This window comes from Mesoplodon densirostris, chromosome 11 (assembly GCF_025265405.1).
Source record: "Mesoplodon densirostris isolate mMesDen1 chromosome 11, mMesDen1 primary haplotype, whole genome shotgun sequence".
Taxonomy (NCBI): Eukaryota; Metazoa; Chordata; class Mammalia; order Artiodactyla; family Ziphiidae; genus Mesoplodon; species Mesoplodon densirostris.
In genome coordinates this window covers 66630476-66656806 of record NC_082671.1, presented here as the reverse complement: position 1 = coordinate 66656806, position 26331 = coordinate 66630476, and the positions used below count along the sequence as shown (strand labels likewise).

Below are 26331 nucleotides of genomic sequence, written 5' to 3'. Positions count from 1 at the left end.
GCGAATGAATGTATATCACCAAGCAAAAAGCACTAGATGTTGGTGAGTCACCTTTATTTTATTTATTATTCTAACTTTTATTGTGTTTATTGAGGGTAGGGGAGGGGGTGTTTCCTTTAAAATGCTCTTCCTGAGCCACAAGAACTTGGGGGCCCCTGCCCGTGAGTGGGCAGCTGGCACGTGTCACTCCTGCAACATTTCTGGAAAGAAGGATGAGGTGGGCAGGCAGGCCCTCCCCCAGAGAGCTCCCCAGGCCAGCTCTGCCGGCCTCGGCCCCCCCGGAAAAGAAACCCAAACCCCAGAAGCACCACCCCGCCCCCTTGGGCTCACGAAGCTGGGTGTGCATCCCGGCTACCCTACAAGCGGCCTCCTCTCCGTTCTTCCCAGCCCCTTTCCTTGGGCTTCTCTGTGCTCCCCTCGTGGGCACTTCAGCCCCAGCCGGCCTGCTTCCCGCGCGGCCTTGGAAGATGCTTTCATACTTGCCGGGCTTGCCTGTTGTCTGCAAGACCCAGGATGCTCACCCAGTGCACTCCAGCTGATTCTGGCTGGGCACCCTTCCCCCACCACTGGTTGCCTCTACCCTGTGACAGTGCACTGGCCTGGGCAGTAGAGGCGACCAGTCCCACCAGCCTCCCGCTAGCTTGAAGGGAGCAGGTCCCGGGGCCCGCAGCACGCCTTCCATACGTAACAGCTCTTGGGCCGACAGTTCCCCGCCCTCCCCACTGCCTGCCCCAGATCCCGCACTGCAGCAGCTCCAGTCTCCCCAGGAAGGGTGGCCGAGCCCTTTCCTTCAGGACGCCAGGCGCAGGGAGGGAGCCAGGCAGGCAGGCCCCTCACAAGTAAAGCTTCATGGCCTTGTGCGTCGTGGGGCAGTAGCGGGCGTGGAGCTGGGCCAGCAGTGCCCTGGACGTGGCCTTGAAGCGCGTGCCCTGGCTCTTCTTGTTCCACACGTGGACAGCGTAGGTGGCATTGAGCAGCCGGGACAGCTCCTCGGGGCTGACGTCTTCGAAGTACTTCTTCCAGTTCTGCCAGGGGATGGGGTAGAACGCCTCGTAGGGCAGGGTGGTGACGCCGCGGCAGGCGTGGCTCTCGCCCAGGCTGCGGATGGAGCACCACTTCTTGAAGACCCGCGTGAGCAGCTGCGGGCCCTGGTGGCCCCAGATCCAGCCGTTGTAGTGGGCCACGAAGTCACGCATGCACAGCGCCATGAACTCGTGGTGGCGCTCGAAGGCCAGGAAGGCGCCGTTGAGGACATAGCGGGACTGGGTGCCCAGTGCGTTGGTCAAGTTCCCCAGGTTCTTGAGGACAATGAAGTCCGTGTCCAGGTAGATGCCCCCAAACTTCCACATGAGCGCAATCCTGGAGGCATCGGAGAGCACGGGCAGCACGTAGGGCTCCCACCGCCGCTGCAGGGCCGTGTACCAGGCTGCCAGGGGCGTGTCCCGAAACAGCTCCTCTAGGTCCAGTGGGAGCATCTGGACGTTGGGGAAGCAGCCCAGAAGCGAGAGGCCCAGGTGCCGGGGCAGGGAGGCGTTCCCGCCGGGCAGCCCCTTCATCAGGACTGCCACCCGGGACTCAGGCTGGGCCCTGGCTGCTGACTCCACGGAGCACATGAACAGGAAGTTGGGGTCTGTCCGGTCAGAAGTCTCCAGGAAGAAGATGTTGCCGGGAGGTGGGGTGCCGGAGGGTGGTGTGTGGGGGACCAAGCGCGGGCAGGGTATGTCAGCAGGCAGGTTAGAGAACTGTCCTTGGCCCCCGGGCTCACCCACGATGTGCCAGTACACCATGATGGAGACCAAAAACGTGAACTTGAAGCCGATGATGAACAGGGTGCAGACCCACTGCCTCTGGGCACCCCGGAGCAGCCGCAGCAGGCAGTCGGGGGGCCTGGACATCATCTCCCCAGATGATATCAGGAGTCTCCAGCAGAAACTGGCTGGTCTGTAAGAGACGAGCACCGCATTCGGGCAGGCTGCTGGCATCCCTGACCCAAGAAAGACACTTCCTTCCAACACCAGCCACAGCCGACGCCGGCTTCCAGAGCCCACAGGCCTGCCAGGTGGTCAGAGCCCCATCTCCGTCCTCATCTGTAAAATGGGGGCAGCAGGCCATGGACTGAGGTCTGAGCAGGGTCCCTTTCACTCTGTGACATACCTGTGAGATCCCCAAGGGCTGGGCCAGCACCACCTACGACGTGCGGCCAACATGGGCCCAGGGCAGGGTCTGGCCTCTCTGCCTGGCAAGGCCTGTCCCCTTTGAACTACCAGGCTGGTAGTCTATGATCTGAGGCCCAATGCATGCACCTCTCGGTCCCATTCAGTTCCACCAGCCGGGCCTGGAGCTGGTCCAAGAGGAAGAACTGCCAGCAGCCACAGGGACTTTTAGCAGGAGGCTTGGGGCTCTGGGGGGCCTGGGTGCTGGCAGCCAAGCTCGCTCAGGAACAGGCTGGATGGACTCTAGGCACGTGGGCATGCTGGCCGGGTCCCGAAGGCCTTGGGCAAGACATGATGGGGTCTCCTGGGCCCCTGGCTTCCCCAGCCCCTGCCTAGAGGGAAAGGGACAGGGAGGTTGTGCTATATATAGTCTGTGACTTGACTAGTACTGTTGCCCTTGGACTCTCATTCTCTCCTGATGCCCAGGCTGCTGCTGGCCAGCAGCAGGAACATTCTTGGGTGCCCTGCAGGAGGTTGGGAGGAACAAGAGAGGCTTGCGGTGGGACTGTGTGAATGCCTGGGACATGAGGGGCCCCAGGTCTGAGTGAACCAGCAGCAAGACAGTAATACTGGAGCAAGGGTTATATTCATTCATTCAGTAAATACTGACTGTCCACCATGCACATGTCAGGCAACCTTCTCAGCATTTCACACATATTAACTCATTAAACACTCGCAGCCACCCTGTGGTGAGGAAACTGAGGCACGGAAGTTCAGTAACTCATGCAGACTCCTCTGGCCAGCAAGTGGCAGGGTGGGGTTTGAACCCAGGCCACCTGGCTCCAAAGTCTGTGTTCTCTCCACTGCGCTATCCTGCCTGGCAGACAGAGCTTGCAACTGCGTGAATGTGCCTGGCGCTTGGGGACTTGGTACACACTGACCTGGACAGTGCTCACTAATTTTTTTTTTTTTTTTTTTTTTTTTTTTTTTTTTTTTGCCGTACGCGGGCCTCTCACTGTTGTGGCCTCTCCCGTTGCGGAGCACAGGCTCCGGATGCGCAGGCTCAGTGGCCATGGCTCACGGGCCCAGCCGCTCCGCGGCATATGGGATCCTCCCAGATCGGGGCACGAACCCGTATCCCCTGCATCGGCAGGCGGACTCTCAACCACTGCGCCACCAGGGAGGCCCTTTTTTTTTTTTTGCGGTACGCGGGCCTCTCACTGCTGTGGCCTCTCCCGTTGCGGAGCACAGGCTCCGGACGCACAGGCTCAGCGGCCACGGCTCACGGGCCCAGCCGCTCCACGGCGTGTGGGATCCTCCCGGACCGGGGCATGAACCCGTGTCCCCTGCATCGGCAGGCGGACTCTCAACCACTGCACCACCAGGGAAGCCCAGTGCTCACTATTAAGAGAGCCCTGGCCACCCTTTACTGTAACCCCAGGGGACAGCTGCATAGTTTCCCCTTTAGAGGCCAGGAAGCTTGGGTGCAAAGCGGTGGGGGACTGGGTGCAGCCTGGGGGCCAACGGGGGCCGGAGTCAACCCCTCCCAGGACAGAGGTGTCTTGTGGCCCGAGGGTGGTGCCAGGAGCCTGTGACTTGCTCCCCAAGGCTGAGGCAGGGAACCGTGACCACGTCATGGGCTGGAAACTGACCAGTCTGGCAGGCCCCCTGGAGACACGCCCTGGCTCAGCAGCCAACCTCCTCTGCCAACAAGAACTCGGTCCTTCCACATGCTCTCCATGCCCGCAAATCCATCTGCAAAAGATGGCGGGAGACAAAGTGAGGCCGGGCAGGCTGGGCCTGGGGCTCCTTTGTTCATTGATTCCTCCACTCTCTGGGCCCCTCGGCCCCTTAGGGAACATGCTTGTGAGAAGAGAAGAGTTAGGTGCAGCCCTGCCCTGGAGGAGCTCTCAGCCTAAGGGGAGACCATTTGGAGAGAGACAAGGACAATAAACTAGATGATGGCTGAATGGAGCAAAGGGGCCAGCAGAGCGGGAGAAGGTGGCTTCCTGGGGGAGGTGACACCTGACGAGAAGGGAATTAGCCAGATGGGCCTCCATGAGCGCTGTGGGGGCCTGCACACCTCTCTCCCCAGGACCCGGCTCAGTGCCTGGGACACAGCAGCCACACAGCAAACGGACTCGCTGTCTGATTCACTCACTCAGCAGCCAGAGGGCCGCTTTAAAAACACAAGTCTGGGGCTTCCCTGGTGGTGCAGTGGTTGAGAGTCCGCCTGCCGATGCAGGGGACACAGGTTCGTGCCCCGGGCCGGGAGGATCCCACATGCCGCGGAGCGGCTGGGCCCGTGAGCCATGGCCGCTGAGCCTGCGCGGAGACTGTGCTCCACAACGGGAGAGGCTGCAGCGGTGAGAGGCCCGCGTACGGCAAAAAGAAAACAAACAAAAAACCCCACAAGTCCGGCCAGGTTGCTCCTCTGCTCAGACCCTGAGTGATGTGGAAGGCCCAGCCCATGAGGTGCTACGTGTCCCCATACCCTGACCTCACACCCACTTCTCTCCCCATCACCGCCTGGCCTCCTTGCTCTTTCTCAAACCCATCCTCTGCTGTCCTAGGGCCTCCGCACCTGCCGTTCCCTCTGCTTGGAACGCTCTTCCTGCAGGTGTTCACACGGCTCATTCCTTCACCTCCCTTTGGTCTTCACTCAAGAATCATCTTCCCACGGGCCCTCCCCAGCCCCTCCAAGACTCCAGCTCCCCCACCACTTCATAGCCTCCCCCTTTAGTTTATTCTCCCTGGTACTTATGCTAACATACTGTACGTTTTTGTACTTGTTTGTTTGGGTTATTTATTTAGAACATAACCTTATGAGGACAGGTATTTTTTTGTGTTTGGTGTGTTTTGTTTAGCCTCCAGTATAGTGCCTGGGTCTTGGTATGTAGTAAATAAATACTGAGTGAGTGAGTGTCTCAGCGTGTGGACCAAGTGAGTGAGCGGATCTACGAGTGATCAGTGAATTAATGAATGAAAAAATGAATGAGTTAGCGAATCAGCGAGTCATGAAATGAGCCAGTGAGCATGTGAGTGAGGAAACTGCGGGTCACAGGGAGGGTGAGCTGCCTGGGATCCCCCAGCCGGGGTCGTGAGTGGCAGAGCCATGATGTAAACCAAGAACCTTGTGTTCCCCTGGCCCTGGTTCTCCCCTGCAGGGAGAGAGGCTATTTTGGTCCTGAGTATTTTTAATCCACTATGAACCACACCGATGAGCGCACAGACAGGCAGATGGAGCGAGGCCGTGGTTGCTTGGCGGCCCGCAGCGCAGGAGTGACCTGGCTCTGCCACGGTGTGGGCAGTAGGAGGCTGTCAGGGAGGCGGGAGCCCTGGCCGACCGTGGTTGAGGGGGACAGACGCCAGCAGCACCGTATTTGGTGCTGGAGCCCAAGACCCGGGAATAGAAACTGTGTATGGGGCTAAGTTGGCCGCAGCCCAATACCCGTGTGACCTCAGGCCCAAAGCATTCTCCAGGTCCCCTAGATGGGCCTCCCAGCTGCAGCCCGAGTCCTGGCCTTTGTCAGTCGAGCCTGGCGTGTTCCTGCCACCTCCTGTCTCCCTGCCTACCGCTTGTAGCCCTGCACTGGGGAGGTATTCCCAGCTAGCACAGAACTGTGGTCACATCTCTGCTCTAAGCCCTTCTGTGGTCTGTCATCAAGATCCCCTGTGATCCATCTCAGGTTGGAAGCAAGGGCATGGCTGGTGGAGACAAAGGGCTAAAGGTGTGACCAGAGCCCTGTTGACATGGCCCTCGGCACCAGCTCTGTGGATCCCACTTTGGGAGCACTGGCCTCGGGGGCCAGGCTCAGGCGCCTAGAAAAGGCTCCCGTACTGGGCACTCATCACCCCTTCATGGCTTGCACCCACCTCTGCCCCACAGCAGGGGCGCTCCACCCCTGACCCTAGGTGGGCTCCTGTGTCCAGCCCAGGGCAGGAGAAAAGGTTGTAAGTCACGTGTAACTGGGGTTCCCAGGGGAGATGGGGAGGCTGTCTGCTGGTTTTGCTTGCCCAGCATCCAGTCCCACTTCTTTTTTTTTGATGTGGACCATTTTTAAAGTCTTTACTGAATTTGTTACAATATTGCTTCTGTTTCATGTTTCGGTTTTTTGGCCGGGAGGCATGTGGGATCTTAGCTCCCCGACCAGGGATCGAACCCGCACCCCCTGCCTTGGAAGGCAAAGTCTTAACCACTGGACCGCCTGGGAAGTCCTCATTCCCACTTCTGATAACAGCACCCCAATTTCCTTTGGGGAACCACCCCTGCCCCACAGATTCCACTCCCAACTCTGGGGTGGCTCCGTGATTCAGGTCTGGCTACTGCCTGTGTCGTGTTCCTCCAGCCACAGTGACTGGCCCCACCCTCTACCTTCAGAGATTAGAAGGTGCCATGGATGCTGGTGACCTGCTCACCGGGAGAGGACACGCACAGACCCAAGCAAACACAAGACAGAAGCCCTCTGGCAGGTACCGCGTTTAGGAGCCACGAACTATCCCAAACTAGAGACAACCTGCACAACCTCTCATGCTAGAGGGGATGAAATTGAGGCTCAGATACACTCAAACCCACACAGAATCACAGCCGAGGCAGGACTAGAACTCAGCTCTCACACCAGCACCCAAGCGACTAAATATCAGGGTTGTGAATTCTCCAGTGTTTTCCTCCCATGGGCCCTGGGGGCTGGGAACCAGCTCTGGATGTGGCCTCCGGGGATGCAGGCAACTGCCTGTCCTCTACTTCTGGGACAGGTCACTTAATGCCAGGGGCCTCAGTTTCCTCACCCGTGGAAGGGGAGCGCAGTGACTGCCCTAGGTACTGCATGCATTTCTACCTGCACTTGGACCTTGCTGGTTCTGCTGTTGGTTGGGGGGCAGGGGGCGGTTTGGAAACCAAAGTCTGTGGGCAGATATGCATTGGAAGGGCAGAGGAGGCACTGCCGGAGGGTCCTTCTCTTCCTGGAGACCCACAGGATGGAAGAGATAGCAGCTGATGGGACCCTGTCCCTGAAATGGAGGGCCGACCCCAACCTGAGAGGAAAGGAGAGCCTCAAAGCAGATGATCACAGCTTCTGAAGATTTCTCCAATCAGCAATCGTGCCCTAACCCCACTCCGTCTCATCCTCTCTTCCTGCTTTCTGTCCTGGTCTCTCTCTCGGTCTCTCCCACCTCTTCCTCTCCCTGCTGCTCCTCCAGGTCTGTCTGTCTGTCTGTCCATCTCTCCCTCCATCTCTCTCCCTCTCAGCCAACCCTGGGATGCCTTTTTTTGGTCCCTGATCCCACAACCCCACATCGGGGGCAGGGTTGCAATGGAAAGACACAGAGAGAGACAGGGGCCAGAGACCAGGTTGACAGGACCGAAAGGACCTGGAGGGGCAGCTGCCTCTCCCCTTGCCCCAAATAAGCTGCTCCCCGAGCAAGGGACATGAAGGCCCCAGCTGGCACCTGTGCCCCATGCCAAGCAGAAGAAAGAGGATTAATTATGAACTGGAAGGTGTGGGGCTGGGGACCCAGGGGGGATGCAGCGGGTGACAGAGGAGACAGGGCCATCTGCTGCATCCTTCTGCTTGATGAAGAAGCATCTCATGGGGTCAGGAGGCCCCGGCCCAGCTTTAGCTGGGGTCAGTGTGTTTCTCGGTTCAGCCTGACCACCAGTGAGGGGTGCAGCTATTATTCCAGCTAATCGCAGCCCCCGCTCCCCTGTTTAACTTTCAGAAAATTTAGGTGACTTGTCCAAGGGACCATAGCTAGTGGCACTGAGGTTGGAGTCTGCTTCCAGGTCTACCCAACCCTGCTGAATTTGCTGTGTGACCTTAGGCAAATCACTTTCCCTTTCTGGGCCTCAGATTCCTTCTGCACAATGAGGAGGGGAGAACAAAGATAACCAAACATTCTAACTGTGGGGACACAGGGCATGTGCTGATCAACTTCCTTGATAAGTTAACATTTTGATAAGATACCCGAGGCTATACACTGAGGTATCCAGGGGAAGGTCACTGGGCCAGGAAATGGAGCATAGAATTCAAACCCAGGTCCCTCCTGACAGCTTCTGTTCTGCCACTAATTGCCTATGTGACCTTGGGCCTGTGCCTGCCCCATATCCTTTTCATCCACAAAGCTGAGGGGGCTTGGACTCTTTGGTCTTAGAACTCAGACCCTCCTGGGTGTGAAAAATCAATACTTAGAGCTTCCAAACCCTACTTGAAGGGTCTGCTGTCCTGTCTACCCCCGCTCTTTCAGGGCATAAATAAATGATTTCTGCTCAAGAATTAAGAGTGACAATTACTGAGGGAAGGGATGTGGGAACAGATGTATATGTATGACTGATTCACTTTGTTATAAAGCAGAAACTAATAAAAAAAATTAAAAAAAAAAAAGAGTGACAATTACTAGACGTCAGTGATCCTTGTAAAAGTGGCTGTTTTGGGGCTTCCCTGGTGGCGCAGTGGTTGGGAATCCACCTGCTAATGCAGGGGACACGGGTTCGAGCCCTGGTCCAGGAAGATCCCACATGCCGCAGAGCAGCTAAGCCTGTGTGCCACAACTACTGAGCCTGTGCTCTAGAGCCTGAAAGCCACAACTACTGAGCCTGCGTGCCGCAACTACTGAAGCCTGTACACCTAGAGCCTGTGCTCCGCAACAAGAGAAGCCACTGCAATGGGAAGCCCACGCACCGCAGCAAAGAGTAGCCCCCGCTCGTGGCAGCTAGAGAGGGCCCGCGTGCAGCAGCAAGGACCCAATGCAGCCAAAAATAAAAATAAAATAAAATAAATATTTATATTAAAAAAAAGTGGCTGTTTTCAGAGTAGAGGTTATAAAATGTTCTACCTCCAAAGCCTGTAAGGTATTCCAAAGCCAGAAATCAAGCAGGCAATTGCTTGCTCTTTGGGGGATATTACAAACAGAAAAATTAGAGAGGCAGAGACCTCTTTTTCCGATAGGAATAAGGCAGATTCTTAGTTCTGAATCTTCCCTCTTCTACTGATGTCAGACAGAGCGACAGGGCAAAGAAAAAATAAAACACAAGCTACAGCATTAGGGAAATCAGGAGCAGGAAAAACCCCTAAACTCCAAGTTACATGTAAGTGTGGCACAAAGCACCTGAGGCCAGCAGATACAGCAGTGAGCGGGGGGGGGGGGGGGGCAGGGGGCACCCAGTAGTGCAAGACTGCAGAAATCAACACTTCTAAAAGGAAGATGGGGACTTCCCTGGTGGTCCAGTGGCTAAGAATCCGAGCTCCCAACGCAGGGGGCCTGGGTTCCATCCCTGGTCAGGGAACTAGATCCCACATGCCGCAGCTAAGGATCCCGTGTGCTGCAACTAAGACCCGGCTCAGCCAAATAAGTAGATAAATAAACAAAAGGAAGATGAATAAGATAGGAGCTGGGGGCTCAATGAACCAGGGGGGGTTCAAGGTTGGAGGCAGTGGCCTCTTTTTTTTAAATAATGGCAGTTTTATTTTATTTTTTTATTTTATTATTATTTTTGGCCATGCCATGCTGCATGTGGCATCTTAGTTACCAGACCAGGGATTGAACCCATGCCCCCTGCAGTGTAAGTACAGAGTCTTAACCACTGGACCGCCAGGGAAGTCCCCAGCAGTAGCCTCTTGAATCGGGTTGGGTTCTGAGAGGCAACAGAAGAGTGGATGCAGACAAAGGCCATATTTTAAAGGAACAATCCATTCATGTAAAAAGAGAGGAGGGAGTCTTTCAGCAGAGAAATCTAGAGAACAATCCTGGCCTCTCTCCCAATTTCCACCAAAACCTCCTTTTAGTTGCTGGTCCAGGAAAATTCAACTAATTCAAATAGAGAGAAAAAAAAATTGTTAAAGGCATAAACACAACATCCATACAAATATGCTACGTGAGTGAAGAGGGAAAGGAACATTGATGTTCCCTCATGTATAAAGAAGATTCACTATAAAAATACTGCCACAAAACAAATAAAAATTCGAATCCAAAATTGCAGCATGATTTAAAACAGTCAAAACAAAAACCTTGAGAAAGAGTAATTCCAGCTTGAAGAAAGACCAGAAAGCAGAAATACAAGAACTGGAGAAGAAATGGACAGAAAGAGTGATGGCAAGATATGAGGATGTGGACTTCCCTGGTGGCACAGTGGTTGAGAATCCGCCTGCCAATGCAGGGGACACAGGTTCAAGCCCTGGTCCTGGAAGATCCCACATGCCACAGAGCAACTAAGCCCATGCACCACAATTACTGAGCCCTCATGCCCCAACTACTGAAGCCCACGTGCCTAGACCCTGCGCTCCACAACAAGAGAAGCCACCACAATGAGAAGCCCACGCGCCGCAACGAAGAGTAGCCCCTGCTCACCGCAGCTAGAGAAAACCTGCGCACAGCAACGAAGACCCAGCGCAGCCAAAAAAAATAAATAAGCAAATAAAAATTTAAAAAAAGATATGAGGATGATAGGTGAGAACTGATAGACATGCTACATAAATAGTTGCATGTGTGCAGCAAATTCAAGTTTTGCTTTTTGTAATGTCCTAGAATTTCTTTTCCTTTTAATATTTTCTACCCACAGTTGGTTGAAACTGTGAGTGTGGAACCCACAGATACGGAGGGCTGAGGGTACAGCCAAGCTGTTCTTTGATACAAAGGTTAGAGGGACTTCCCTGGTGGCGCAGTGGTTAAGACTCTGTACTGACATTGCAGGGGGCATGGGTTCGATCCCTGGTCAGGGAACTAGATCCCACATGCATGCCTCAACTAAGAGTTCGCATGCCACAACTAAGGAGCCAGCGAGCCGCAACTAAGGAACCCACCTGCTGCAACTAAGACTCAGTGCAACCAACAGCCACTATGGAGAACAGTATGGACGTTCCTTAAAAAACTAAAAATAGGGCTTCCCTGGTGGCGCAGTGGTTGGGGGTCCGCCTGCTGATGCAGGGGACACGGGTTCGTGCCCCGTCTGGGAAGATCCCACATGCCGTGGAGCGGCTGGGCCCGTGAGCCATGGCCACTGAGCCTGCGCATCCGGAGCCTGTACTCCGCAATGGGAGAGGCCACGACAGTGGGAGGCCCACGTACCGTTAAAAAATAAAAATAAAAAAAATAAAAATAGAACTACCATATGACCCAGCAATCTCACTACTGGGCATATACCCTGAGAAAACCACAATTCAAAAAGAGTCATGTACCACAGTGTTCATTGCAGCACTATTTACAATAGCCAGGACATGGAAGCAACCTAAGTGTCCATCGACAGATGAATGGATAAAGATGTGGCACGTATATACAATGGAATATTACTCAGCCATAAAAAGAAACAAAATTGAGTTATTTGTAGTGAGGTGGATGGACCTAGAGTCTGTCATACAGAGTGAAGTAAGTCAGAAAGAAAAACAAATACCGTATGCTGACACATATATATGGAATCTAAAAAAAAAAAAATGGTTCGGATGAACCTAGGGGCAGGACAGGAATAAAGACGCAGACATAGAGAATGGACTTGAGGACACGGGGAGGGAGAAGGGTAAGCTGGGACGAAGTAAGAGAGTAACACTGAAATATATGCACTACCAAAGGTAAAAAAATAGCTAGTGGGAAGCAGCTGCATAGCACAGGGAGATCAGCTTGGTGCTTTGTGACCACCTAGAGGGGTAGGATAAAAAGGGCAGAAGGGAGACACAAGAGGGAGGGAATATGAGGATATATGTATGCATATAGCTGATTCACTTTGTTTTACAGCAGAAACTAACAGAACATTGTAAAGCAATTATACTCCAATAAAGATGTTAAACAAATAGTAAAATAAAATAAAGGTTACACACACATCAAAATATAAGGACTTAGGGGCTTCCCTGGTGGTGCAGTGGTTGGGAGTCTGCCTGCTGATGCAGGGGACACGGGTTCGTGCCCTGGTCTGGGAGGATCACACATGCCGTAGAGCGGCTAGGTCCGTGAGCCATGGCCGCTGAGCCTGCAGGCAATAATGTATTATGAGGAAAACGGAGGAATAAGCACAGCCAACCAAATGGTGACTGGAATAACTTTAGTAACAGGACTGAATATATTTAACTTCAGCTCCCCGCTCCACGCCCCCCTCTAAAAAAGAGATGGTAGGAATGAGGATGACATAATGGAATGACAATGTTCTCTAGTCAGGCAATGTAAAAATGATACAACTAAAAAAATGGGTAGGGCAGACAGAAAGAAGGTAGAAAGTAGAACAAGCTCATTGGTTGCCTTATCTTTAACTGCTAGGGGTAAAAGCTAAAGTAGTAAAAGTTTAAGCAAGTTTTGTGTTTTTTTTTTTTTTTTTTTTTTGCTGTACCGGGCCCTCTCACTGCTGTGGCCTCTCCCGTCGCGGAGCACAGGCTCCAGACACGCAGGCTCAGCGGCCATGGCTCACGGGACCAGCCGCTCCGCGGCATCTGGGATCTTCCCAGACCGGGGCACGAACCCGTGTCCCCTGCATCGGCAGGCGGACTCTCAACCACTGCGCCACCAGGGAAGCCCAAGTTTAAGCATATTTAAAGTACAAAGGTCATAGTAAGAAGGATAATACTACCTAATTTTACTGCATCAAATAAGATACATCATTATGTCATGTAACACTAAGAAATTAAAATGCTGCCAATTAAGCAACGTTACTTTGTTTTCTTATTATGTAGAATTTTTCTTTTGCAAGAATGTTTTAGTCAGATTTTTTAGCGTTTATTTTTTTCTTTTTTGGCTGCACCGCACAGCATGTGGGATCCTAGTTTCCCGACCAGGGATCAAACCCTCACTCCCTGCATCCCTGCATCAGAAGGGCAGAGTCTTAACTACTAGACCACCAGGGAAGTCCCTTAGTCAGATTTTAAAATCACCTATCACACCTGTGCACTCACAAGAAGGAAAATAAGTGAAATAAATTTAGTAGGGTATTCCTGAAACTTCACCACACGTAAAACCTGAATCTTCTGAATGACTTCAACTCGGTGTCACTTATGTCTGTGTTTTCCTACATGGTACCATCAAGTCCAGTTTACACAATGGACTTGAGCACCTGAGGATTTTGGTAGCCATGGGGGTCCTAGAACCAGTTCCCTGCATGGTTACCAAGGGACAACCATATATTAATCTTTGGCCCACACTTACCATCAAGTGTGGGTGATACAGCACCTCTTAAAAGAGTGCTTCACTCTTGTCTCCAGAATTTTCTTCTGAGCTGTGGACACCTCTTCAGGTTGTCATGTCACTGCATGTGCAGGAAGTGGCAACTATCATGAACACCACCTGACTGAGAGCTTCCAGAGGCACTGGGATGGAAACAATAGATGCCTTACTCACTCAATACAGTGTCAGCTGAAACACGGTAGTGACAAGAGAAAGGAGAGGATGAAGAAGCAAGTTAAATTTAATGTTGTTCATAGAAGACAAATAATAGATACTATTTAAAGAAAGAAGGAAATAAGAGTTTGTTTTTTGTTCTTTTTTTATCTTTTGGCTGCATCGGGTCTTAGTTGCGGCACGTGGGATCTTTTGTTCCGGCAGTCAGGCTCTTTGCAACGAGCAGGCTTCTCTCTAGTTGTGGCACGTGGGCTCCAGAGAATATGAGCTCCGTAGTTGTGGCACGTGGGCTCTCTAGTTGTGGTGTGCAGGCTCCGTAGTTGCGGGGCATGGGCTTAGTTGCCCCGCGGCATGTGGGATCCCTGACCATGGATTGAACCCACGTCCCCTGCATTGGAAGGCAGATTCTTAACCACTGGGCCACCAAAGAAGTCCCTAAGAGTATTATATAAAGGATAAATATAAATGCAGCCACTAGAACAAAAATACAAGCTTTCCTAAATATCAGACTATTTTTTTTTAAATCAAAGAAAACAGACCACACAGTCAAAGAATAAAGAATATAGCCCTCCCACATGCACAAAGACACATATATACATATGCACACAGCACGGGAGAAAAGATAACAGACATCAGTCACATCAATAAATATAAATAGATTTAACTCACTTATCTTTACAAAGAAAAAGATTTTTAGTTTAGATCTCAAGCAAAACCAAACTCTATCCTGTACTTGAGAGACAAACACCAAAAAACGTGATTTAGAAGGTTAAAAGTAAAAGAATGAGCAAAGGTTTAAAGACACATACAAACAAAAACAAAGCTGGGGCCATAATCTTAGTATCTGACAATGGGAGTTAAAGCCAAACATCACTGAATGAGACAAAGAAGGGCCATTTATAATGCTAAGTGGTATAATTCACAATGCACCAAAAACACTGCAGCAATTTTCAGGAAGAAGAAACTACAGGGATATCAGAATAACTAGATTGAAACACACTAATAACAGACTTTAATTCACCTCTCTCAGCCCAAGAAACACAAATAAGAATTCAGAAGACCTACAAAATAATCAGAAGGTACTACTCTGTATCAAACTCTCAATTCACTTTCTTTTCAAGAGCTGATGCAACATTTATGAAAACTGAAAACCTTAGCAACACCCATAAACATAAAAAATGCAGACATTTTATAATCACAAGGCAGTATGATTAGAAATTAATTTAAAAGTCAGGAAATTAAAAAAAAAACCCTCTCTTGGACAATTCTTGAGTCAAAAGGGAAAATACAAACTGAATTTATAGGATTTCTAGAAAACAACCATAATCAAAATATCATGAATCTGAATCTATACGATACAGCTGCAGAAATAATCAAAAGAATATTTACAGCCTCCAATACATGTGACAAGTAGAACAGGACAGTTTAAAAGAGAGAAAGAAAACACCAGGCTAAAAATGTTAGAAAAAGAACCACAAAATAAACAGAAAGAATAAGGAAAGAAAGATTACAGTAGAAAAAGCTAGGAAGCAGATAAGCAGTAGAACTAAGAAATAGGGCCAAAAACTGGCTCTTCGTAAAAAATTCAATAAAATATATAAATCACCATTAACCTAATTAAGGAAAACAGAAAGTGAAAGGGATGAGGAGAGCACCCAATGCAAACTAAGACATGCCAAATGGGAGAGTAACCAAAGAAGCAGAGGAAAACTTGTTTTAAATCATAAGATAGTACTTTGCAAATAAAATTTAAAACCGGAAAAAAATAATTTCTAGACAAATGTAATAAATCAAGCCTGTTCCTGGAACAGATAGTCTAGACAGGCCAACTTTCACATAAGAAATAGAATTATACAAGATCATTAAGAAACAAAAGCAACAGGGCAAGACATTTTTAGAGAGGAATTTTACAAACTTAAATAACAGAAAATTCCAATGCTTTTAAATGCGTTAAATAGCAAAATATATGAAGGAACACTTAAAAAAAAATTTAAGTATAACATAGACACCAAAACCTCACAAAGATTGCACGGGATACCCTACTGACCGATATTGCTTATGAATATTATTGTAAAAATCCTAAGACAAGCAAATAGAATTCAGCAGCACAGCAAAAGAATGAAACATCAAAACCAAGTGTGGGGTCTTCCCCGGTGGTGCAGTGGTTAAGAATCTGCCTTTCAGTGCAGGGAACATGGGTTCGAGCCCTGGTCTGGGAAGATCCCACATTCCGCGGAGCAACTAAGCCCGTGTGCCACAATTACTGAGTCTGCGCTCTAGAGCCCGCGAGCCACTGCTACTGAGCCTGCGTACTGCAACTACCAAAGCCCATGTGCCTAGAGCCCGTGCTCTGAAACAAGAGAAGCCACCGCAATGAGAAGCCCGCACACCACAACGAAGAGTAGCCCCCGCTCGCCACAACTAGAGAAAGCCGGCACACAGCAATGAAGACCCAACACAGCCAAAAATAAATACAATAAATAAATTTATAAAAACAAAACAAAACCAAGTGGGGTTTATTCTTGGAATGCAAGGGTGGTTCCATATTAGGATATCATTAATATAATTCATCCTATTCCATAGATATAAGGAGAAAAATCATACTGTCATCCCCAGAAATGGTAAAAAAAATTTGATAAAATTTCCAACACTCTTTCTGGATAAATTAGGAATCAATGGATACTTCCTTAACAAAGTTGTATATATCACCATCAAAGCCAAGAGCCAGCTTCATAGGGGAGTGTGAGTACTCAGCTTCACACATGAGGGAACTCCTGTTGAAGACAGGAGAAAAACAAAGGTGCCCAGCACCATCACGGACACTGGAGGTTTTCATCAAAGCAATTTGACAAGAGGAAGAAATTAGAGCTATAAAAACTGAATAGGAAAAAAAACCAAAAAACAAACCTGAAAAGAGAAAGTTGAAACAATTATTATTTTCATATGATACTGCTGTATACCTGGAAAAGTCAAGAGAAACTATTGAAAAACTACTACTAATAAAAGAATACTGTAAGGTGGTAGGACACACACACACACACACACACACACACACACACACACACAAGCAGACAGAAGCAGAAGATATAATGAAAGAAAAGACTCCCACCTACAGCCACCACGATACTCCGGGTTAAACTTAACAAAAGATGTTCAAAATTTACATGAGCAAAATTGTAAAGCTGCTGACAACACAAAATAAAGTTGAACAAGTGGAAAGTTGCACTATGTTTTTAGATAGAAGATTCAGCTTTATAAAAATGTCGATTTTCTCTAAGCCAATTTATAAATTGCACGTGATTCTGGAATTCAACAAGTTGACTCTAAAGTTCATCTAGAAAAATAAAGAAGCAAGAACCTACAGGAAAACTCTGAGGAGGAGGAACACGTGAGGAAGGACTGGCCTTTTATGAGAGATATTAAAACACAAAGACCAATAATTAAAACAATCTAGTCTTAGCATATGAACAGACAGGGCAATGAAACAAAAGAAATCACAGAAATACTGGGTTGGCCAAAAAGTTCGTTCAGGTTTTCCATAAGATGTTACAGAAAACCCCGAATGAAATTTTGGCCATCCCAATAATACGGTACTTGCATATCCAGTAAAGGCAGTGTTTCCAATCAGTAAAGCAAAAATGGATTTTTTAATACAGGTGTTGGGCAAGCAGAGAAGCCACTAGGGAAAAAGAACCAGATGAATTCATACCTCAGAATGTGCCCTAGGATAAACCCCAAATATAAAATAATAAATGTTTCAAACAAAACATGGGTGAATTCCTTTATAACCTTAGAGTTGGAAAGGTTTTCTTAATTATGTGTGAAATCCAGAAGCCATAAAAAAAAAAAAGAATAAACTTGACTCCTTGGGGAAAAAAAAAAAAAAACTTCCCAAAACTTTCGCCAAATACCAAGAAAGTCAAAAATACAAGTGACAACTTGGGAATGACTTTTGTGTCCCTCAGATCCCAGAAGTCTAATTTTTCTAAGTTATAAAGAGATCCCACAAATCAAGGAGAAAAAAACCCAACAATCCAAAAGAAAATGAGTCAAGGACAGTTCACACACACACACACACACACACACACACACACACACACACACTGATGCTTAAACAGGTAAGCAAGATGGGGGAGCTTTTTGTAAGTAAGAGAAATGCAAGTCAGAACACTCAGCATCTCTCACCTGTCAGATGTGCATGAATCCAAACCTTTGACAACACATTTTTCTGGCAAGGCTGTGAGGAAACAGGCCGCCCCCCTCCCCCGCAGTGTTGGTAGGCAAGCCAAATGGTCCTGCTTCAGGGGCGGAGGGCAAGTGAACAACATCTATCAAAATCCCACATACACGTGGGACTTCCCTGGTGGCGCAGTGGTTAAGAATCCGCCTGCCAATGCAGGGGACACAGGTTCAATCCCTGATCTGGGAAGATCCCACATGCTGCGGAGCAACTAAGCCCGTGTGCCACAACTACTGAGCCTGTGCTCTAGAGCCCGCGTGCTGCAACTACTGAAGCCCACGTGCCTAGAGCTCGTGCTCCACAACAAAAGAAACCACCGCAATGAGAAGCCCGCGCACCGCAACAAAGAGTAGCCCCCACTCGCTGCAACTAGAGAAAGCCCGCGTGCAGCAACGAAGACCCAACACAGCCAAAGATAAATAAAATTAAAAAAACAAAATTAAACATACACGTACCCTTTCGCCACGCCAACCCAGTCTGTGAATTTATCCTACAGATAAGTGATATTTGTATTGGTCACAGGTTTGTTTGCAACTGCAAATGCTTAGAAACAACCCAAGGTCTTTCTTGAAGGGACTGATTAAATACTCAGTGACACTGATACCATGGAAAACAATGTCTGCTCCCAGAGGGCAGGGACCAAGGCAACTTCTACTCATTAGTTTGGTCCCACATGGCCAGCACAGACCCTAGCACATAATAGGTGCTTAATACATTTTGTTTGTTTGTTGCGGCCTCTCCCATTGCAGGGCACAGGCTCAGCGGCCATGGCTCACGGGCCCAGCTGCTCCGCGGCATGTGGGATCTTCCCGGACCGGGGCATGAACCCGTGTCCCCTGCATCGGCAGGTGGACTCTCAACCACTGCGCCACCAGGGAAGCCCCTTAATACATATTTTTTGAAAGAATGAGTAAATAATCCCTAAACTGCCCAGAAAGTCAGGATCAAATGAGATAACCAACCTAGGGGAGTGGCATCTGCAAACTGTAAACCATGAGCGGGTGCAGATTACAACTGTTGGAAAGTGTAATTGGTATGTTCTGCCTCTCCATCTGAGGGTACAAAATAAGGTCAGAGGCTGTGTCCCTTAATATTGAAGTACCTGAGTACTCACCTGTCCCAGGAGAGAAAAGGTGACAGTCCCAGCTCAGCGTGGCTAGTAAATGGGGGAGGGGGAGTAGGGTTTGCCTCAGGGATGCCTGCCTCCAAGTCTCGGACCTCCTCTCTTCCCCGAGGCCATCCCTCCCTCCCAGGGTCACTGCTGCTCTGCAGTGAAGCCTGGGCTGAAGGTCAGGCTGCCTGGGGCCAGCTTCTCATGAGCAGGATGGAGTCACTTTCTGCTCAGTTCAGGGAGCTATAAGACACCATGAATCTGGACACTCACACATTTGCTCTCAGGGAAACTGGACTGGGAGGACTGGGGGCTGGGGTGCCACTTTATGCAGAATGGTTAGGGATGACCTTTCCGAAAAGCTGACATTTGTGCAGAGACGAGAGGAAGCGAGGCACATGCTGTATGGATATCTGGGGAAAGCGTGTCCAGGGAGGAAAATCAGTGAGTGCAAAGGCCCCGAGGCATGTGTGCCTGAGGTGCTGCCAGAGTAGCAAGGTGGGAGGATGAGGGCACCAGGAGAGGAGGCCAGAAGGATAAGGGGACACTGGGCCATGGGGGGGCCTTGGGGGAGGACTTGACAGCTTATTGGGAGGGGCTGCCATTGGGAGATTTTGAGGAGGAAAGGGTTATAGTGTGACTCATGCCTTTTTTTTTTTTTTTTTTTTTTTTTTGCGGCACCCTGCGGCTTGTGGGATCCTAGCTCCCTGACCAGGGACTGAACCCAGGCCCTCGGCAGTGAGAGCGTGGAGTCCTAACCACTGGACCGCCAGGGAATTCCCTAGTGTGACTTATGTATTAAAGAAATCTTTGGGCTTCCCTGGTGGCGCAGTGGTTGAGAGTCTGCCTGCCGATGCAGGGGACACGGGTTCGTGCCCCGGTCCGGGAAGATCCCACATGCCGCGGATCGGCTGGGCCCGTGAGCCACGGCCGCTGAGCCTGCGCGTCCGGAGCCTGTGCTCCGCAATGGGAGAGGCCACAGCAGTGAGGGGCCCGCGTACAGCAAAGAAAAAAAAAAAAAAGAAAGAAATCTTTAAGATCTGGCTGCTTTTTAAGACTAAACCCCAGGGGACGTGCGGCAACAAGAAAGCAGTTATGGGGCTATTGTGATAATCCAGGGGAGAGGGAGCGTAGACAGGAAAGGAGGGGGAAAGCTTCTCTGAACAGATTCCCCCAGGCTTCTCCCTGCCCCGACAGTGCCGTGGCCACAGCCCAGCTCAGCTCTCCCGGTCTCTCTGTCTCTGTCGTGGGACCCACTACCCCAGCCTCCTCCCTGGCTTCCTGCCCCAGCCCCAAGAAGGTCTACAGACCCCACAATGCTGAGACCTTGTGGGCACTTCCCCTCAGCGCTGCCCCTCTCCAGGCCCACGACCTCCAGACCAGCCAAGCTGGCATCTGCCATTTTGCTCAAACCATCAGGCTCTGGAAATTCCAGGTTTCTGCAACATGCTCTTCCCTCTCCCCAAAATGTCCCTCCACACTCCCCTGCCCAGGAACTTCTGGAGCAGAAGAGGTAGGAAGTTTGCCACTTGCCAAGAACACGCTGCTTGTCAGGCACCCTACCAAGCACCGCTCGTCCTGTGTCTTCATGTCCACCACGGTGGCCCCTTTTACAAACGACAAAACTAAGGTACAGAGGAAAGGGGCTACCCGGCTAGTAAAGGTGGGAGGCAGGATTTGCACCCACCCAGGAGTGTCTGCTCCCCACTCTCAGGCCTTCCTTCCTCGGTCTCTCCTGACCTAGGTGAGTAGAGCTGCCACCTCCAGGAAGCTACCTGGATTTTGGCACAGCTCTCACTGTGGCCCGTGGGCTGGGTCCCCAGTGCTGCACTCACCAGCACACAGTAGGAGTTCGTGGCTACCTTCCAAAGGAGCACTGTGTAAGCAGCACTCACTCCAAACTCTGTGCTTCACCCACAGTCTAGACCACCCGGCAGACCTTCAGAGCCCACGGGCAAGTCCTCTGGGGAGGGGCCAGGGTGAATTTGGCCTTGGAGTGAACTGGGATCACAGGAAAGTGGGCAATGAGCCAGATGCAGCCCACCCCACCGGAGACTGTAAATGACATTAAATTAGGGAGGGCCTGGCACATAGCAGATGCACCATAAATGTGTGAAGACTGATTGAGTGGTGAGGGATACAGGAGAGCCATCCTGAGACCCTCAATGCCTTTGAAAATGATGGTAAAACCTTGAAAGGAAAACCAACTCCTCTCTATTGCTCAAACTGGGAATTCCAAGTTTCCAAAACATGCTCTTCCCTCTTCCCAAAATGTCCCTCCACCTTCCCCTACCCGGCAACCTCCTAACCATTATAGGTAAGATGAGGGCCATTTGCCAAGAGTCCACCACAATTGCTGTCCCGGTTCTCTTCATACCTTTGGGTACTGCCTCTGTATTTCCACAGCACGCATACACAGACACTTCGCCAACAGTGGGATCACAGCCGGTGGGGCTTCCAGTCTTTCTAGAGTGAGTGTGTGTGTGTGTGTGTGTGTGTGTGCGCGCGCGCGCACACGCGCGCACATGATAGAGGTGCGGGGGAGGTCCAGTCACCACCCTGCAGTGACACCTCCTGCTTTGCTCTTTATCTTGAAGACTTGAGGTGAGGGCACATGACATGTCAGCATTTTGGTAATACCCTTCCTAGTCCTTTTCTGACGCCTCCACTCACACTGAGCAGTGTTTACACAGAGCTGTGGACAGGAGACGCACAAAAAGTGATCCTATTACACCCATCGTTTTACACCTGGTTTTATTTTTCACTTAAAAATATGCGGGGCCCCTGTCTTCTAAAACTAGATGGTGGTGGTAGTTACATAACCAGACCCACTTCTTAAAACTCATCGAACTGTACACATGCAATGGTATGTAAATTCTACCTGAATAAAACTGTTTGGAAATATATGCTCTGCCTTCCCATCATGTCAGTAAACACAGCTCCATGCCCTAACTTTCCAGGGCTACATTGTATCTCATCATCTGTATCCCATCTTGACTACTTTGACTACTGGAAATGTGGCTTCTGTCTTTTTGCTTTTATAGACAACTCTGCGGTGAGTTTCTTAGCACTTACATATTTGAACACATCCTTAATTACTTCTATAGGACTGGCTCCTAGAAATGAGCTGCTTGGGTCAAAGGAAATGTAATTTAAGGTTTTAGGTACAGATCATTCACTTGTCTCTGGAAGGGTTTTAAAAAGTCCAAGTTCTCTCCGGTGTCAGGGCGTGCCCACCTTCCTATTCTCTCACTGCAGGAAGGGATGGGCGTGGCTGAGTTAACATTTTTTAAAAGCTCCCTGTCAGGCATGGAGTTATGTGGTTTAATAATAACAAGAGTGTATATTTCCTGAGGGCTTGCCATGCACAGCCAAAGTTTAAAGCGGTTTTCCTTCAGTAACTCGTTTAATCCTCCCAATAGCTGCAGGAGGCAGGTCCTCTTACAATCAACTACAGCTTGAGTTGGAAATGAGGCACAGCTGGGATTCAAACACCCTCTGCCAGGTGAAAGGAGCCAAGTTCACCTGGGGCTGCACCACGGCCAGGAGCTCAGATCTTACTGTGGTAATGAAGAGGTCCTTGAGTCTGAGTCTCAGTTCCCGCATCTGTAAAATGGGGCTGACAGCACAGGATCGCTGAGAGGGTTTTAAAAAGATCAGGTAACAAAGCGTCTGGCTCAGTTCATGGAAGCCTGCCCTCAATTCAGGCCCGTGGGAAGAAGCAATTGAAGACTTCAGACAACTGGGAGGGGAGGGGTGCCACTCTGGCCTCCGCATCTGTATCTGGGACAATGGCTTCTGTGCTTTCAAATCAAGCCTGCTCACAGAATGTAAAGATCTCTTTTCCCGTTTTCTCACGTTCACCCAGCAACTCAGACTTTGCACAGGTGTGACATCCAGAAGGCTGTGTGCTCCTGCTGGACTTGGCTCCCGCTGGGTGAGCGCATGGGCACAGGGGTGGCTGTGCAGGCACCCACAAGGAAGGGAAGGGGAAGGGGCCCTCCTAGTCCTGTGGCCAACCCTGTGGAGCTGGAAGCTCCTGGACTCACTGGGGTCTTTCCAGAGAGAAGACAAACAGAGGTAGACAGGGGAGGAAGGGACGCTCACTCACCAAGCACCAGACAGAGTAAGATGGGTACCGCTTCCCGATATCTACTAGAGATGGAGGCTCGGAGAGGAAAGCGATTCTCAAGGGCATGTGGTTAGTGCAGGGAGAGCCTTCTCTGAACCCAGCCCTGCCATTCATCAGCTGACTGACCCTAAGCAAGGCACTTCCCCTCCCTCTGGGGTTTGTCAGTGGGGGTGATAACACCTGCTACCTCCCAGGGAAGCAGGGAGGACTCAAGGGAATGAGGCGGGCAAACAGCAACAGGGAGCTGGGGACCTTGGGTGCAGAATCCTCTCTCCACTGATGCTTTTTTTACCTCCTTCTCTAGGAAGATCAAAGACGATTCATAAGATGTCCTCCCAGCCCCCTCCCTCACGCCTCCTGTCCTCATCAGCTCAGAAGATCCCTCTGGACCAGTTCCAGACCCCTCCCACCTCCTGCATCCTCTGGGACCTCATTCCACCGACCTGCCCCTCCTTCTCCAGGGGCTGCAGCCACTCCCTCTTCTGGCTCTTTCCCATCAGCTTATAAGTGCAGTCAAGTCTCCCTCATTGAAAAGCACATACACAGATAAAGTAAAATAAAAAGTAAAAACGTGCTGCTCAGCAGCAAAAGTAGAAGCCGAATGATAACCTGGGAGAAGATCTTTGCCGCAAAGAGACCAGAAAAGGGGCAAATATCTCATTGATGAACTCAAACAAATGATTAAGAAACACACAAAGATCCTAGATGTTCATACTCTTTGACCCAGTAATTTCATTTCCAGGAAATAACAAGAAATGCACACTCATAGCCCAAGGAAGTAGGCAATGGTACAGTCCCTTTGGAGAGCCTGCTGGCTCTAGGTATAACCATTCTAGAGGTTCATATACAGTGACTATCAAGTAATTCCCTTTCCAGAAAAAAATCTGACAATGTATAAATTTATGTATGAACTCAATGTAACATCTAAAAGAGCCGAATATTTTTAAAAACCCAACAAAACATAAATGTCAAATGAGATCCATTAACTAAATAAGATGTAACAATATCTAAGCACTGAAAAATATAAAAAATAATTTGAGAAAGGTGAGGAATTTGAAATGTTTGTATAAACAAGACACTCAAATATGTACCAATGTGTTTTTTAAAAAGTCTGGCAAAGAGGGCAACTTTTAACAATAGTTATCTCCAAGTGATGTGAATATGGAATTTTTTCCCTACTTCTTTCAGTTAATTCATTCAAGCAAAATGTAGTGAATGCCTACTATGTGTCAGGCTGGGCACTCAGCTTCAGGCAAGCTTCCTGCCTCCAGGAGCTTCCAACCTGGAGAGAAGGGGTAAGGCAACGAAATGCAGATCAATCAATGGGAGTTGAGGGCACACCTAAGAGGTACCTGGCTGGAAGGAAGTGCATTCCAGAGAGCACTGCCTGAGCACAGCTTGGGTAGCCAGGTCAAAGGTGGAGCCATCCCCTCTACCCACCTGGAGGTGCAGCAGCTGCGGGGTCGGGGAGCTGTGGTGGGGAAGAGCCGTTTTCACACGTCAAGCTTCCCTTTTCTCATCCACCCCTTCTTCTGGTCTTGTTAAAAATGTCCCCGGCAGCCACCTTGTCTCACTCTGCCCTGGTACCAACTCAGACCCGAGGGGACCTGCATCCCCTGCTGCCCCGGGTCCTTGAAGATCTGGACCACCATGGCCGCGTGGGTTTGGGAGCTGCTGGCTGGGGCTGATTAGGTAATGTGGTGAGTCACAACTTTCTGATGTTCGAAGTAAGTCACCTTGAAAGATTGTGCCAACCCTGCACACGCTGGGGACCTGGGACCCTTGCACACACCAGGAGCAAGTCCACTAGCCTAGGCAGCTATAGGGCTTCGATGGATGCAGGGGAGCAAAACACATTTTACAGAATTTCCACTTCGGTGTTTGTCCTCTGATATATATCGCATGACCCTAGCAGACAAGGAGGGACAGGCACCAGAGGCACTAGAAACATGTTTAGGAGGAAAATGAAGAACTGAGAGGGTTTCCATCTCGACCCTCCTTTCCTTTTTTTCCCGTTTTTATTTGGGCCTGATCTGGGGACTCCCCTAGGGGATCTGGCTGTGGGCACTGAGGGGGTAGTCCCCGCTAGCCTGGGCCCTGCTTTGTCACTCTGAGCAGGATGACTCCTCCTTAATTGGGAGGAGGTAACAAAGGGGAAGTCCTTGGACAGCTGGAGTGGAGGCAGGGGCGGGGGTGGGGGGAGCGCCAGAGCGGGAGCATACCAGGTGCTCCCGGGTGTTTGTTGAAGGAGAGCACAGATCGATTTCAGAGACCCCAAGGGGCCTCCACAGAGCAGTCAATCACTCAGCATTTGGGGGAGACCAAAAGGGTGTCCTTCTGAGAGAGGGGTGGCTTTTAACCCTCTCAGAGCTAGAGGCTCAGCTGAGTTTGACGAGGAGGTGGGAACTTCTACCCGCAGGTGTCAGATGCGGAAACTGAGGCCAGGGGACTCCCCTAGCACGAAGAGGAGTGGACTCTGCGACTGGACCTCCGAGCCAGAGCCTCTCCCAAGCACACCACTGCTCCCACTGGGACTCAATATTTCCCAGCTGGAGAAGAGGGAGGGAGAGAAGCACGCCCGAAAGAGGGAGTGGTCTGAGGATCCGGATCCCTGAGAGCGAGCGCTTAGGCCCGACTTTCCCCGCTTCCCGGATCCGACCCAGGCCGTCCCTCCATCTGGAGAGCACTTCCCCCTTGTCGGCCGTCCAAAGCCTCAACATCCCTAAAGGCCCGGGGGGACGCCTCGCATCCCCCGCAGTCTCCCTCCAGCCGGCCGCTCCCCACCCCTCTCCCCAGCGGCGCCCCCTCCCGGGCCAGGGGCGAGTGCAGCGGGCGGCGAGGCCTCCCGGGGCGATTTCTTGCCCCCAGACAGAGCGGCGCGAGTCGCCCAAGGACGCAGCGCGGGCCGGCGGAGCCCACACTCGGACGCGGGCTTCTCGCCCCCGCGGGCCCTCTCTCCCGCCGAGGGACCCCGGGCCGGGCGGCGCTGCCCGGAGGGCTCCCGGGCGGGGTGCGCCCTCCCTCCGCGGGCCGGGCTCCTGGCCCAGCCGCCGCGCTCAACTTGGGGCGCAGCTGGGATGGAGGCGGCGGCCGGGGGACCAGGGCGCCCAGTCGGTGCGCACACAGGGTCCCTCCGGGACAGGTGGCCCGGGCGGGCGGCGGCCGAGCCCTCCCCACCCCTCCGCAGCCCCTGTCCCTTCCCCTTCCTTCTCGGAGCGCTCCTCCCCACCTGTGCACGGGGAGCCCCCAGGTCAGTATCCCGGAACCCGCCCAGCTGCACCCTCCGCAGAGCCCCTCATACCTCCAGCTCCCGTGGCTCCGGGAGGCAGCCAAATGGACCCAGCGGGCCGGGCAGGAGGCCGGCGAGGCGGTGGGAGGGGAGTGCCCC

General features: G+C 51.0%; 1 protein-coding gene across 6 annotated transcripts; it reads right to left on the bottom strand.

Moving 5' to 3' along the window:
• Positions 1 to 37: 37 nt before the first annotated feature.
• Positions 38 to 26331, bottom strand: A4GALT (alpha 1,4-galactosyltransferase (P blood group)). 6 transcript variants are annotated; one of them, XM_060113215.1, is made up of 4 exons: positions 26245 to 26320; positions 13269 to 13429; positions 3806 to 3908; positions 38 to 2087 (listed from the first exon to the last, which is right to left on the bottom strand). In XM_060113215.1, exon 4 carries the CDS (start codon positions 1980 to 1982, stop codon positions 834 to 836), a length of 1149 nt encoding a protein of 382 aa, XP_059969198.1. In that variant the 5' UTR covers positions 1983 to 2087; positions 3806 to 3908; positions 13269 to 13429; positions 26245 to 26320; the 3' UTR covers positions 38 to 833. The 6 variants fall into 6 exon arrangements, with proteins under 6 accessions (XP_059969198.1, XP_059969196.1, XP_059969200.1 ...); XM_060113213.1 differs by lacking the exon at positions 13269 to 13429 and having other exon boundaries at positions 26245 to 26331; XM_060113217.1 differs by lacking the exon at positions 13269 to 13429 and having other exon boundaries at positions 38 to 1941; positions 26245 to 26331.